This window comes from Plectropomus leopardus, chromosome 20, assembly GCF_026936395.1.
Source record: "Plectropomus leopardus strain MGB_pleo_1.0 chromosome 20, ASM2693639v1, whole genome shotgun sequence".
Classification (NCBI taxonomy): domain Eukaryota; kingdom Metazoa; phylum Chordata; class Actinopteri; order Perciformes; family Serranidae; genus Plectropomus; species Plectropomus leopardus.
In genome coordinates this window covers 1,062,870-1,079,318 of record NC_142195.1, presented here as the reverse complement: position 1 = coordinate 1,079,318, position 16,449 = coordinate 1,062,870, and the positions used below count along the sequence as shown (strand labels likewise).

General features: G+C 40.0%; 2 protein-coding genes across 3 annotated transcripts in view; one reads left to right on the top strand and one right to left on the bottom strand.

Annotated features, from left to right (window-relative positions):
* Positions 1–16,449, top strand: part of LOC121959529 (ras-specific guanine nucleotide-releasing factor RalGPS1-like) — an 85,180-nt gene that overhangs the window by 21,671 nt on the left and 47,060 nt on the right. The gene's annotated exons all lie outside the window — the stretch shown is intronic.
* Positions 276–16,313, bottom strand: LOC121959530 (angiopoietin-related protein 2-like). The gene is made up of 5 exons (XM_042508885.2): positions 15,693–16,313; positions 12,131–13,078; positions 10,273–10,466; positions 5,582–5,852; positions 276–2,009 (listed from the first exon to the last, which is right to left on the bottom strand). Exons 2-5 carry the CDS (start codon positions 13,041–13,043, stop codon positions 1,810–1,812), a joined length of 1,578 nt encoding a protein of 525 aa, XP_042364819.2. The 5' UTR covers positions 13,044–13,078; positions 15,693–16,313; the 3' UTR covers positions 276–1,809.

Genomic DNA, 16,449 nt, shown 5'->3' with positions numbered 1-16,449 from the left:
CATCATCATCATCATCATCATCATCATGAGTGTATGCATTTATTAGTGGTTGCATTTGTAAAGTCACTGATTAATGCTTTGCTGTCTTACCATTCCTGGTTTTCTCAGCTCTCATTTTGGCTACTTGGAACCGTGATTTTTGTCTCTAGGTGTGAAAGGCAAGAGGGCTTTGATTCTGTGTTGCAGTGATGGCATGGTTGAAGGTAGTGTCTCAGGTATTAAATAATTGAAAGAAAGAATGGAAGTGATTGAAATGAGTTCACTGAAAACAGGAGCAGAGTCAAACATACTTTATTGCAAGAGTGATAACATACAGACTTTAAAAAATAATCTTAATGAAACAGCATATATATACATAGAATACATGGTAGCATCTACACGCTAATACAGTAACTGATCTTTGCAATAGACCAGGAAGTGGTGGAGGGACGAACGGAGTCGTTCACACTGAACTGTTAGGTTTCTGTTAAAGTATACTGAAACTGCTTTGACTGGGAAAACCTGCCTTGAATTCCTTCTGCGAATTGTTTTGTGAATCTTGTTTGCATTTAAAGGCTACAATCTATTTCACACTATCCATATTAAATAGATATGGTGGATCGTGTTACCTTGGTGCAGGTAACTTTATAGAATAGTTCAAAAAGTACAGAGCTGAACTGTGTTTACTGTCAGTGGTTTTCCAAAGTGTTCCTGAGCCCATGTAGTAAAATCCTTTATACAATCATGTTGGTTTTAAGCGTACACCAGTTTGAGGGATCAAAGGTCACAGGCAATCAGTGTCGGTCGTCAACCTTGCTCCTTACATGCAAACAGTTCTCCAGATTTTCTGAATCTTTTGATTGTATTATGGGTTGCAGATGGTGTAATCTTTAAATTCTTTGCGCTTATTCATTTAGAGAGGTTGTTCTCAAACTGTTGGACTGTTTTCCAAAGCAGGCTTTCACAAAGTGACCATCCTTGCTATGAACAACTGACCCTTTTGAAGAGGACCCTTTATACCCAATCATAACAGTTATTAGCAGTAAACATGTTTACATGTGGAATGCTGTGGGTGTTCTTGAGTATTCCATAACTTTCACAGTCTCTTGTTGTTCCTGTCCCAACTTTTTTGGAATGTGGTAAAGGCATCAATATCAGAATATTTGCAAAAAATCAATAAAATGCATCACTACAATTACATTGTCATTGTACTGTAATCAGCTCAAATGCAGGTTTTAAAAACAATTGCCAACCATTGCTTTCTGTTTATATTGTACCGTTTTACACAGTTTTTAAACTTTTTCGGCATATTTGGGTTGTACAAATATACAGAATATGTGTTATACAAACACCAGTAACAGTCTGTAATACCAGTTTATCGCCAGCTGTCAGTTTTGATTGTCACTAATTTCCATCAATATATGATTAATGCAATGTGGATTTCATTTTGCATGTGACAGATCAAGACATCCTATTTTCAATTTTATATTGTATTTATTGATGTGCATTTCAGCAAATCACATAAAGCCCAAAACGAGCAGAACATATCAAATATTACAGCCACTTAATGTATGTTTGTGTGTGCCTTTGTTGATTTGTGTGAAATGTTACATCATGAGCCAAAAAAAGAGTAGCAAAATCTATACCTATTGGATGAATAAACAACAAAATGCTGCATGGGTCCTATCGCATCATGGCATGAGCATATATATACACAAAGAAACCAATATAAAAAAATGAAGCAGGTTTCCTGCTTTTTCTGATAAAGAAATGGAAATCCCATGAAGAAAATGTTTGTCCAGTAATATCTGTTTAGTTCTGAATGAGGTGTTAGTGGAAGGTGTTTGCACTGGGTCGTATCATCATGGACACTTTCTTCAGAGAATAAGCTCCTCCTTTGAACTCGGCCCAGTAAACCCCGTCCTGATAACGGCTGCGGTAGTGCCCACCACGGTACCACACACCGTTCAGGTTGGAATGAGCACAGGAATTATACCACCATCCTCCCTTCTGGTAATGCGCACAGTTACCTGCAGACACAAGGACTCAAATCAGACCAGCTGATACTCTGGCGTTGATACTGTCTCATTCAAAAACAGATCAGAATGATTTGAAAATCCCATACTTTGCTATCCAGGATCAGAGAATTCATTTTATACAATCCACAAACATTCAAGATGACCAAATCCAGATAACCAGCGCTCTGAATTTGACTACATATCACTGTGTAGACTACCAGCTGTGTAAAGGATGAAAGTGTAGGGTATCTTTAAGTGGACTGTGCTAATGTAATTAATATCAAGTGATAAAGTTAAAAGAAAGTAATTTTTGTTTGAGAATGACAGCTGTGTAGGGGACTATTTCATGGCGATGATATCCTTTATCTTACTGAAAGGCACAATATGTAGCCTAATGTCTACTTAATCTATTTACACTTCAGTAGTTAAAAAAAATACAGTAGTTGCAAAATATAAGTAAATCTTTATATGCTTGACAAATTTTAAAGTTTTATTGCATTTTGTTTGTGAAATCCATCCTGAATCCAGCCCTTTGCTGGGATCAGGATAATGTGGATTACCTGGATCTGGTCTTACTTAAAAAGTTTTGAACAACACGTACCAAATGTTTCATCCAGATTAATTTCAAACTGATGTAAATGATCTAAATGATGTAATCTGGTCTCAGAATCACTTTTTTTTGCTTTGAACAACCCATTATTAAGATTTGATCCAATCTGATGGCAAAAGTCAGATCAGATTACCTCCGAATGACGTTGCACTGGGTCTCTGCATTTTTATGCCTCCGCACCTGTGATAGCCAAGGCATTATTTTTTGCAGGTTGTCTGTCAGTCCTATTCCTGTGAACTTAATATCTCAGGAACGCCCTGAGGGAACTCCTACAGATTTAGCACAAACGTCCACTTGGATTCAACAATTAACTAATTAGAATTTGGTGGTCATAGGTCAAGGTCACTGTGTACTTGCATCCATCTCTCTTTTGTGAATGCAGTATCTCAAGAAAACCTTGATGGAGTTTTCTCGAATTTTGCACAAATGTCCACTTGGACTCAAGAATGAACTGATAAGAATTTGATCATCAAAGGTCAAAAGTCAAGGTCAGTCTGACAAAACTTGGCCATAACTCAAGAATTAATTTGCTAATTATGACAAGGTTCACACAAATGTCTGATAGGATAGAAGTGCTAACATTTTATATCCAAAAGGTCAAAGGTCAACTTCACTGTAAGATCATAATGTTCCACAAAAACACTATTATTCAGCATCATATCTCAGGAACAGAAGAGGAGACATTTAGTCAGATATTGAATTGGTGACACTAATATGTAACTGTGCTGATTGTAGAGATCTTCTGTGCTGCTGGGGGAAGATGTGTGTAAAGCATCCATGTTTTCACTGACATGGATGTAAACTGTGACTGCAACTTGACTGGTGGGCGGAAGCATGGTGGCAAATCTAGTTGTGTGTTCATTAGGTCCAGGACAGTAAAGCTCTTAGCATGTTTTGTGCAGCAACCTTTCCACCGCTTAGCGTGTGTGAGTGTGCACTGTTGGCATCAGTTTATGTTGAACAAATCTACAGCACTGCATGGAAAGACTGCTTGAAATGAAGAAAGCAGGAAAAGAAACTTAAAAAGTTGTATATCATGAGCATTGATTCCTACTTTATAAATACCTTGGTTATTTGATTGCCAGTGTGTTTTGGAAGGAAGTGATTGGGCATGCAAACCGCAGTGTTTCAGATGTCAAGAGGCATCCCTCGGATCCTGCTGGCCGGCCTCAGTTACACAGATGCAGAGACTTGTGGCTGCACATATACATGTCTGTGAAGCCCAATGCAGGAAGCATGCACTTACGTCAGCTCATGAATGCAGTGCGTGTTTAGTATGACTCTACTGCAGATTCAAGTCCACCACTGTCATGTTTTGTTCCTCTTTAAAAGTTCACAAAAAAGCGAGCACATCCAGATGACTACGTGCTGGACAAAAGACAATACAAGAGAAGAATAAACAAGGTCTAGTCTAGAATATGCTCCCATGAATATTTTATAGAATTATCACCGAGGTGACATTTTGAGCTAAATGCTCTTCATCAGACCATCCGTTTTTCTTTCTCTAAACAGGCATCAGCACTGGGAGGAAACTCATAGTTTATTTTTTTGTGTATTGCTCACAAATGATAATACACAAGATTTACAATATTGGGGCACATGTTGAGCTACTGATATAAACCAGATAACTGCATAACAATAAATATTGGAGCAGAGGTTATACATATTTAGAGGTGGTAGTGTGCTAAACTGAGTCATGGAGATCACATTCAGATCACTGAAATTAGCCAGCCATTACCCAGGTAGTTTGCTTGCCAAATGAAAATCTCTGAATGCATCCAAATGCTACAGTACAGCCAACCTTTTCTTTTGTACCAGTCACTTTTCTGTCCCTTTGTGTTGATGCAAACAGGTTAAAGCTTTGGTTCTAAAGACGTCCACTGTTGCCGCCATGATAGCATTGATGTTGACCTACGTTAGCTACTGTGGACTCTGATGTAGTCTCGTTCAAATCCAACTGTGCACATTTCCAGTGTCGAATCTTGATGTTTCTATCATTTGTAACAAAGAGCATTTCTAGCATTTTTTTGTAAAAAGGAACCCAAGAGTTCTGCTCTTTCACATTAATGTTGTGGAAAACAGGATGCAAGTGTGCATGCACAACATGCTTTTTTGGCTTCTGTTCACAATGAATGGGGATTCAAAGCACAGCCTCTCTCCCAATTATTTTCATACCCAATAATGCGCAACTGCTGCATTTCTCATTGCAATGTCTAAACTGTTGAATTAATACACAAATGAAAGATAGAAATTGCAAGAATAAACAGTAATATTACAAATGCAAGTATATTATTTCTTCTTAAACCACGTTTAAGAAAAATGACGAATAAATCTACCTTCTATATTATATGAAAAAATCTGCTTCAGAAGCTAACTTACCTACTTACCTACCTACCTACCTTCTGCATAACAAATTTAAAATCTTTGAATGCTTGTATTAAGAGTTTAGCCCTCTGACAATAAGTGATACAATAGTGAGACTATGAGACAGATGAGGACAAAATGACCTTGACCTTTGACCCATGACCATCAAAATCTACTCAGTTTATCACTCAGTCCAAGCTGACATTTCACCAAATTTGATGACATTTCCTCAGGGTGTTCTTGAGATATCATATTCAAAATAATGGGATGAACAACCTGAAAACATAATGCCTCCGGCCATGTCAGGTGCAGGCACTAAGGAGGTAACAGAAAACATGAAAACTGGATTTACCTTATATGGTAAAGAGGAAACAGCAGTCTGATAGTGGACAGTGTTGTATCATCTCAGCATTTTAGGTACATGAGGGGGTTACTCAGCCCTCAATACAGCCAGTTACGTTTTACTTGCCCTTATTCAGTGAGAGGAGTGGTGTTTACGGTGTGATACTGTGTGAGATGCATTCATCAGTTACCAAAATGTCAGCAGTTTTTGCTGGTGTAATCCCACCAACAGTTGTGAGTGCCTTGTCTTGCACTGTAGTTCACTCACCTGCGTAGACATCATGGTCTCTGTCCAGTGTGGTAAACTGCTTGCCATTGTGCCAGGTAAGGGAGTCTCCAGCGTTGCCATGGTATCGGCCCAATCGCAGCCGGTAAGATTCTGCCTCAGACTCGACACGGAAGCTGCCATACTCTGCAAAGGTCTTGCGTCCGGTCCAGTCTTCCAGAGTTACTAGTAGCTTGTAGGTGCCCTGGTTGGTCAGCCAGTAGATGTTTTCAAGGCCTAACCAGTATTCACCATCAATGTTTCCAAACCCTTGCTGCACAAGGAGAAATACATTGAATCAGTCAGGGTTAATACTTTCCTACTGTTCCTAACACATGATTTAATAAGAAGTGCCACACCAATTCCCCTATTTGAAAAAGTGCACGTGTTTTCTCCCTATGGATACAGCCGTGGCCTTCCAGTGACAAGCCACTCATGTTTTCCAAACATCTGTGAAAGACTACTATGAGGCCAAAAGCAGTGGCATAATGGCAGAATGTGATTAAGATCCTCTTAACCAGAGCTCAGTGTGTCTGAGTAACTGGCTTCAATTACATCACACATGGGTTAAATCAGGAGGGAGTCCTCGCCCCTGCCAATTGTGAGCGTGTAATTGGCTCAAAGTGGCTTGTTGACTCATTGATGGTGGTTTAGGGAATGATTGGGTTAGGGGACAACTTGAAAGTGATCCTTAGTGCTTTGGTTTTGAGAGTAAAGTACTGACTAGCCGTATCGGGATGTCCTCACTTTAGGCCACAGGATGTTAACTTGACACGTGTTGCACGTGCTAGGCAAAATTGGTTTGTGAAATGAAAGAAATCACTGCTGTGCTACACAGCTTTTTGCTGTGTGTGTTTGTGTGTGTGTGTGTGTGTGTGTGTATGAGACTTCGCTGCTGGTTTGTTTAGGTGATTGTGTGATTGTTTATATGTGAGACCATGCAACAGTGATGGGCTGCCTGGATGCAGACGACAGGTTTGTTTATCAAAATGTAGCAGCACTGTAATGATACAGACATTTCATACAACAGTCCACTCTTACTTTGTACAACGCAGGCCTGCCAGTGCACATTCAAACCATGATGGACCCATTTATGAGTCACTTTTAAGAGAGTCCAGTCTACAGTCCAGTTACAGCCTGTTCTCATATCGAAGTTGTCAAATACCGCCACTTTTGCGTATATTTTGGTGTAAGATCCCAATGCCAAAAGCCAACTTTCACAGCTGTATAATACACTGCTGGATGTCAACTGAGAATGCAAAACGGACACAATTATTGTCAGTGTTGTGAAACACCGCTGAATGGCCCGATGGCACCTGCCTTCGGCAACATAATATGCGGATTGGCAGCGTCTTTTGAAAATGCAGCTGGATGGAACCAGTCACATCCGCATTATACGCTGCTGGACACCGTCAGGATGAAACATTGCTGGTAATGAAGTAATATAGGGGGCAGGAAGGTCGCTATAGGAGAGGTGATGGATGGATCCAACAAACCCCAAAGTTTTATGGTCTGTTATTTGCTTCCCATCTGAATGTGATGTTTGTTTTTTTTCTAAACCTACCCAAGTGCCTCTTTTGCCTAAACATACAATAAAGTGTATTGTATGGTATCATCTGGTATGGTATCGTATGGTATCGTAATCATCCCTGCTTTCTTGCCATATCCTAAGCATTTGCTAATGTTGACGTCCTGGTGTTGGTTACCATGTGCTTCTGTTGCCTAAACATAACCACCTGCTTGTGTAGCATAATCCCACCATGTATAAATGTCGACGTCTTGGCTTTGGTTGCGGCCACCCAGAACCCTAACAGCAGATGCAGACGGATACCTAGAGCATGACATTTAAACGAGGGAGTCCACGGACAAAGTGACAATATGTGAGGATTTGGGATAATAAAGTGTTGGTAGTTCATACACACCACTCATAATGTAGAGGGTTACACAGTAACACCACTCTTCAACATCCAGCACCTTAAGCTTAATTAATCTCTGTGATAGAGGTCTCAAATTTGGACACACAGGACACCTGTTTCTCTAATAGAAATAGCATTGTGTCCAACTTCTCCAACTATATTGCAGAATTCATTAATTGATGTCTACTCTTAATTGTGTTCTACACATATAGCTGTGTTTGCTGGTGTGAAAGAGAAAACACTATAATTTTACCATTAAGATAAGCTTTCTTCATATGTGAACTTTATATATTACCTTGTTTTCGGCAGCCCTACTCCCTGTGTCCATGCTATGTGCATGAATTATAATAACAAATAAAAAGCCTAAAGATAATTAAAACAATGTCTGCATTTTTTAGGACTACATTCATTCAAATGTCATGGAAAACGAATTTTCAGATTTTCCATAACACAGAATTCGAATGGTCTCAGACTACAATGTACTTACTTAATACTTTTTATGCTACGATTTTGTGTCCTGTGCAGACCAGCCCTGAACAATGTTTACATAACGTCAGATACCACTGCTAGAAACTGGGGAACACAGTGTGTTTTTGAAGTCCTTGGACGACTGCACTGGCTGCAACTCTGAAACCATGTTTGGTTAATCTGAACTGATTTCAGCTCTGCTCTGTGATGTCATTTTGTTGAGTTTTTTTGAGATTACTCACATCTTACACAATGAGATGGATTGGCCAAACTGTTTTTGTTTGAGATAGATTTCAGCTGTGGGAGATAAATGGGAGTTTAATGATCTCATCACAGATATAACCTTATTAGGACTTTTTTTAATCACCATGGCAGTTTTCAAATTGCTGTTTGTACAAATTGCACTTTGCATGAAGTGATGCGAGTATTTCATAATGTTACTGTTAAGCTAGCTCCAAACTCCGCCCTTGTACCCTTTAGTCAATTGAAAGCCCATAGCCACTGTCATGGCAGATCTGAATAGGCCATCTAACTTGGAATGCCAGGTGTTGTTTTCGACAAACAAGGATGAAAAAGCAACTAACACACAATTTTAACCAAAAATGACTCGAAACCTCAAGCCAATACCTCATAGCAGCTGTAGTAGCTCAATATGTTATTATAACAACAAGTTTCACATTGGCAGATATCCTTTTAAGAAATATTGCTGTAACACTTTATGACAACTGATGCACGTGAAACAGAGGCTAGGTGAAAGTCTAATGGACTTTGGCAACCATTCATGCCAAGTTAAAAGTTGTAACCACTAAACCTGTGAAAGGTTTAAAGTCTGTCTACACAGGAGGTCATCTAGCCAGTATGTGTCTCACAGATAAATTTCAATACAAATCACGACAACTGTGTGTGCTGCAACCCAAAGCAGATCTTTATGCGTCTGTTCTTTTGTCTTCAACTGTATGCACATACATATCACTGCACTGGTTGAGTTTTAGCCTTTGAAATTACTTGTAGCAGTTATCACACTGATATGCAGATGAGACACAAATACACATTTTGTTGAGTTTAGACTTATACCTTATTTTGGATTCTTATTTTAACAATGTCTAAATCATAAACATTATTTTCTTGGGAGCACAGGTTAAGTCCAACTTTCTATTAAAGCTAATTAGATGCTTGTATACAACCTATATTACTAACCTTTTGAATATTGATTTTTGACTTTTGATTGGATTAACATTTACCAAACAGCACTGACATGCTAAATTGCCGGAGGATTTGTTTTAGAGCAGTACCACTACCTTGATTTTCGGCTCTACTTGAAATGAACGTTCACCTTGGCCTCCTGCTCCCCAGTGGGGAAGATGATACTTTTCTGAGAGACTGGTGAGGAGAAGTAGCTTCCTCATTCATTTGACTCTCTAACTTCATCTTAGCAATAACTCCCTGTGCCTGTATCGCTTTTTTATGGTTGTAAAGTGTAGACATTGTCCTTCACATCCCAGTATATTTTTGACCTCTTTGTCAAAAGGAGGAGCACTTTGATCCAGACTGTAATGTAAATAGAATACGTTTAATAAGTTTTATAAATTGCATGATTTTTTTGCAGTATTCATGGATCACAGAGGAAGAATCTTACTGATTTTGGTGATACCTTGATGTTTCCTGTTGTTCCACCATGGAGTCAAAGTTCTCAATTATTCTGTGAAATATCTCAACATATTTGTGATAAATTGGCACATAATTTTGTACAGATGTTAATGGTTCTCATTTGTTGTATCCTGATGATTAATGGAACATTTAGTACAGATTCTCATGCTCCCCTCAGGATGTACTGTAAAAACTCTTTGGATGTTTTATCTAGCACCATGATCAGGTCTGTGTGTGTGTGTGTGTGTGTGTGTGTGTGTGTGTGTGTGTGTGTGTGTGTGTGTGTGTGTGTGTGTGTGTGTGTGTGTGTGTGTGTGTGTGTGTGTAATCAATTCATTGGTTTCTGACCAAATACTTCGGATGTTACGTTGACAATCTTACCAGTTTTCACTGTAATTTGTTTGTTGATGATTAAACTAACATGCTTAATCTTAAAATTAGCATTTAGCTCAAAGCACTTCTGTGCCTACATGCAGCGCCACAGAGCTGTTACCATGGCTGTGGACTCTTAGCCTTGTTTAAAAAGTATAAATGATTCTGAGCCTTTATTTACGAAAATATAACACCCTGTCTCCATTTAATACAATAGATGCTGTCATCTTTTTAGCTTGATTCCTCAGAACGGTCTACAAAGCATGCAGAACCTCAGATCCTTTTAATTACCTTGTACGTCTCCCAGTTTCTGAAGAAATTTACGGAGCCATCCTGACGTCTCTGAATGACAGTCCAGCCACCAGGGTCGTGTCTGTGGTCACACCAAACCTGCATGAGTCGGTTGCTGTTGTCTGGCTTCAGGAGATACATACCACTGGTGGTGTAACTGCTCTCCAGAGCCTCTAGACAGTCTTTGAAAGGACCTGCAGGAGAGATGGAATGCTGAGTGACAAAGCTGAATACTGCATATTTATCTACAGAGGTTTTCATTACTGGCATTAATTTTTACCAGCATGCTAATGTCATTATTGTTATAATTATAACAACCTGTGTAAGAAACAGACACTGCAACATCAAATGGAATGGTAGAACATATGGACATGGTGCAGCTGGAAAATTGAAGTCACTGTTGACCATGTATTGTGGTTGCCAGTTATGACAAATGCTTTCCACTGTCTGTGAGGCTGGCAGCAGTTAATTTTACCGCAAGCAAAACCACCACATTTCTTGGTTACCACAGAAGATCACATGGAAACACAGAGATAACACATTAATAGGCCTTGGCCTATTAATGTGTTTACCACAAGAAACCCACAAAAAAAGAAAAGTAATATTCTCACACCTATTTTTGTTATTACACAGAGATATACAAATGTACACCTTTTGAATTCAGCTTTCTTTCGGTCACTGAGGACTGACAAGGCTTAATTGCTTTGTGAACTTGTCATTAAACACATTTTATTCAAACTCACTAGAAACAAAACAAAAATCACCCAAACCATCTTGGTTACTCTTGCCAGTAATCTAGTTAGTAAGTCCACCGTTCCAACAGTCACCAGCTCAGTTTTTTAAAAAATAAATCCTTAATTCACTAAGTTGGATGTAAAAAAAAAAAATGCTGTTACTCCCCACAGTCTTACTCTGCCTGCTGGCCGCGGGCTGTTTACAGTCCTGTAACTTCTCCCTCCACCACTAGGTGTCACTGTGTCTTTCAGCTCAGCTGCCTGTTCCACCAGTAGAGACCAGAGTCTGAGCTCTGGTGGTGTGTGCTGTGCACAACATACAATGAGTTAAATAGAAAGAGGAGCACCTGTATTTATGCTGGTATTGAAAAACATACCTTCAGGATTTCTAAACAACCTGGTATACAGTATTATCGTGGTACCGCTCAAGCCTTATTCAGATCTCATCATACAGTTATGAACAGTTGTTACTGGTTTCATTTGTCTACTTTGGAGTCCTAGAAAGTTAGTAAATTTTGTAACATTACCGTTACGTTTGTTAAATGTTGCTGTTTTTCCCACATTATATGAGTAGAGGAAAACTCTGCTAGCCGCTAAGCTATTTTATGCGATACAGAATGTCAAAGGCCTGTGATAATAATGTTAGCATGTTGTTTTTGTGGGGAAAATGCATCCACAAAAAACAAAAATGCTTTGTCTGCAAGCCTTGTTAATTATAATGGACCAAATTTGTGCACTTGTGTTTGATATAATAACAGTATGTTTTAGGTGTGTTTTGAATTAACAAAACTTGACAGCACTTCATGGAAACCCCATTGCCGACTATGCTCACACAGCGTAGGCCATGTGTGTACAGTGACTACAGTGTAGACTTTGTGTTGAGCTGACACACAGTTATAAAGCCATCTTTATGGGGATACTACTGTATAGTCATTTATATACTAGTTGCAGTCTGTTGGTAAATTTTTCTTAAATCCTCTGTGATCTTCTGTATGCATGTTGTCAGAGAAATTAGGAAACATTTCCCCAGCTTTGGTAAAGATTGGACAATGTGTGTCCTGTGTCTGCTGCAGTAATAAACCCCAGAGGATGACATGAAAGTGTCTGTGTGGTCATCTACTCACCAGACGGCTCGCCTGTGACGCTGTGTGTAGCACTTGGCATTGTGGGCAGCGGGGGAGGGAATGCTTTGGAATTCTGGTCACTCTGTATGTCATTAGTCATGGTTCTGGTGATGTGGCGTGTGTAGGTGGGTGGGTGGAAGGGCCTGTAGCCTCCAGGAGAAAGTGCAGGCATCTGTAGATGAGGCTGAGGGATCATAGGAGGGCGGGGGATCATGGGAGGCTGTGGGCGGGCTGGCTGGCTCCTGTCCTGCACCACACCGTACGAGTGTCCTCCCCGCTTACAGTGCTCCTCCAGCTGCACCAGGAGAACACTCTGGTTACTTGCAAATGCTGACAGATGCTGGTACTTATGTTCCAAGTCGCGGTAGCGTGACGTCAGCCTCCCTATCTCATGTGTTTGGTTGAGCACGTTGATCTCCAGCTGTGACACCTCTAGAGCATTGTCTCGTTTGCGGATAATCTCATGCAGCAGCTGCATGTAGAGCTGTGTCACTCTGGAGTTCATGTTGCGACTCTCTTTGCGCAGAAGCTTGACTTCATTGACCACCCCTCCATCTACAGCTACCAACTGCTGTAGTGACTCAATCTGCCGCTGCTGCTTCTTCAACTCACTGTGGAGCAGCTCCAGCTCCTGCTTATTGACCCGGTTCCCCAGCAGGGCCTCAGGCTCCTGGGAGTTCACACAGATAGACCCAGTGTTTTTCTGCTGAGGAACAACAAAGGTGTAAGAACATTTCTCTGTTTGGGAAGCACTGTGGTCAACCATGGAACGTTTCTGACGTTTTGGTAGATAGAAAAATTCTCTCTCCAGGATGTCATCGCTGTTGCCCATTTCCTGAGTGTCTCCCTGGAGAGAGGATGTGGTTCCAGAGAGCAACAGGAGCACCAGCAGAAGCACCACAGGGAGAATCATAGCCCAGTCCTGCTGCACCCAACCCAAGGTGATTTCTGGATCAGAGGGGGAATAGATTATAAGTAAATGTCAGTTCTTCCCATCATTAAATAAAAATTATACTGCCATATTCTAATTATTTTTCACGTACTCAGTTGTCATCCTAAATATTGCATTTTTTTGCAAATATTGCATTTTGCATCACTAATGGTCGCAATCTTCAGGTGCTTAAAGAAGTATTTCACTGATGTAGGTCGGTATTTAAGACATGAATTGTGTAACGTTAATTCATTCCAACCAGGTTCTAAGATATCTAGCAACCTGCTCCTCACGATGACGAAGCTAATGGCATCAGGCGATGACGTATGACTTTTATTGTAGTGCTGCTGCTGGCTGATCTGCTCGTAGGAGTTGTAAAGTGAATGTTATTGATAGCTTTAGCAAAGCAGCTAGTGCGTTACTCCAGCAGTGGAGCCCCCAAGTCCCCATGGCTCCACAGTGCTACAAGGAGTAGCAAAACTTAATGCAGGCTACACTTGTTAACACTAATTAGGCTGTAGATAATAGCTGTGTCACAGTTGTTGACATTGATTCTAAGCACTTCTATTATAACGTTATGATCCAGTTTATTTATTTAATTCCATAGATGATGTCAGTAAAGCAGAGGCCTCTGCCTCATTCTCAGTAGATGGACGTCAGACACCCAAGTCCAACTCATTTACCATTGTGAAAGGAGTGGAGATGATACAGAAAAAAAAACAGCAGAGTATCACAAGGCTGCTGCCATGTTTATCATGACAGACAGCCCTTCACTTCAGTGGTGTGAAGTTGGTTTAGGTATGATAGATAACTGCTGCTAATTCTGCTAAGAATAAAGTTTAAGCTGCCCTTATAACAATAAATATTATATTATATTATAATAAATGATTAACAAGGACTTTAGTTATGTTTTTTTGACTCAAAGGAAACTGTGAAGATTGACATGAGAAGTTATGTTGTAGAAAAACCTTGTAGTTCTCTCTGTGGAAGTTTGGTCAGTCAAAGAAAAAACTACATGATAAGTCACTGAGATGCCCAGTTTTATGGCAAAAAAAATAAACTTGATTTTTTTTCACAGCTTTACATGTCATATCTTTATATTCTGCACCAAATTATAGAGAGTAGTATTGATAACGGTATCGATAAGCAGTATTGCTATTGGTATCGATAAAATCCTAACAATACCTGTCCCTAGTCTGCAGTAGAAAGACACAAATACTTTTGGTGCTACATGACAAGAGAAAAAAAATAGCGGCGGCACTGGCTTTGGCTCAAAAGGTAGAAAACCTACAACTACCAGAATGCATCTGGTGGGTGATGTAATGCAACCTCATCTGTTCGACAAGATGGCGGCCAAATCTGGCTGGATCTCATGTTACAGTCACATGGTAAAATAAAATGTATGACATTTGTGGCAAGAAATATACAACTCAAAAACAGAATCTTGTGTTATATTTAATCAGCACTGCTCAGTTTTACCGTTTCTCAGTTATTGCAGCCTCCATTTTCACTGTGCAGGACGCAGTATGGAGCCCACTATCTGTTCACAAACTCTTGCCATTATGGCGAAAAGGGGCATTAAAATCCATTTCTGAAAATATTTTTAGCAAGAAATAGACAGTACGGTAACTTCAATCTTGATTTATATTCAGTCAGCACTAACCAGTTTTACATTTTGATCAGATTTTGGTCTGAGTTTTAGAGACAGAAAGAGGAGTGTGTGTGTCTCTGGATCTGTCTCTATACTCTGAGTCTATAGTGGAGGCATGGGTGGCAGACAATACAAAAATGCGGAAGTATAGCCTGTAGTTTGAGAGGCAACGTCCATGTCATGCAATCTGTTCAATTTACATTGTTCTGATATAATGCTGGTTGAAATAAAAATAGGACATGTATCCCTTTAAGAATCAGTGAAGGAGTCGGAGGGTGTGGTCGCAATGGCTTTGCATTGTTAAAGACTTGTATGTCTAAAAAAACACAACATGCTGTATCATGTCTTCAGATTATCCAAAAAGAAGGTTTTCAAGATGAATGATGTGCATGCTGGGGAGTATATTAGTAAGCCACCGAAAAACTTAAATTGACGAGTAATGTGAATGATCAGTTGGACGTTTCATTGTAGCTCCCTGCTTCACACCTGTGTAGGAGGTTTCCTACACAGGATGTGATGTGTGTGTTTCACTGGATGTGCTCTCACTGAACAAACTGTGTATTTCTGTGGACTGTCTACTCTTGACCATATACTAGAGAACCAGTCAGTCAAGTGATGACAGGACAGTGACTCTAAGATTAACTCATTAAACCTGACTCACACACTAATTGACAGTCACACTAAAATAATACTGTGCAGCAAATCTGTGTTCAAACTCATAGAAAAGCAACTTTTCAACATATTATATAATATTATTTTAGGCTGAAAAATGGTGCACAAGAAAATTCCCAACTATAAGTACAAAGAGTTTAAATATTTAATACAGAATATAGCATTCTGTCAGAGTGAATAACATGTGTTCAACATCTTTAAAGATACTTCAGGGTGAATAAAGGGAAAGCAAAGTGTGTGTTATGGGTGAATGTTGCACAGAGCACACTCCAGTATTCCTGCATCTGTCAGATAACAGCTCCACTCACCTCCACTTGTCTCTGTGTGCCTACACTCTCCGTCTTTCTGGTAACTTTAACTCCAGGTCCTCACTAGTCAGTCATTCCACATTTCATCAGTGTTTGTCCATTATTTTGTCAGAGGAACTTCTTCATATTATTTCCTTTTCCTGCGGTCAGAATCCATTGTCTGTAAAGACCATAAAGATGATGTCTCTGCAGAGCAAGATTTGTCTTATCAGTCCAGTCCACGTGTCCAACAAACAGCCAAAGCTTTCCTTCTCTGTCTTCATCTGCAGCAGATTTTCCACCTTTATCAAGTGATGATGAGTCAGAAACAGAGAGCTTGAGCTTGTTCCTCACTTACAGTCTGTTTGTCTTCTCTCAGAGATTCGACCTACCTCTGTCCTCCTGCCCTGACAAGTGAGACACTTATTTTTGCTTGAGGTAATTAAGCAGTGAGCCTTGGCGACGCCCCTTTCCCCTCCTCTTGTCAGCATGGAGATCATGGAGGAATTAGCAAAAGAAACAGTCCCCCCACATAAACCCTTGTTCCCTGCAGCCCCCCCTGCATCTCTCAGCCACACACTCCTCCTTTTTCCACTGCTATCCTGCAGCCAGCGTCTGTGACAGAGACTGGGAGAGCAGACCAGTGCACGTGTTGCGGTAAGGTCAGCCGTGTGGAGTGTGTGGACCCTGACCTGCACTTACTAAGAGAAGCTACGGGAAACACTGATGTTTACCTTACATTTTCACTCTTTGTTTTTCCTCTGGTTCAGCTTTTAAG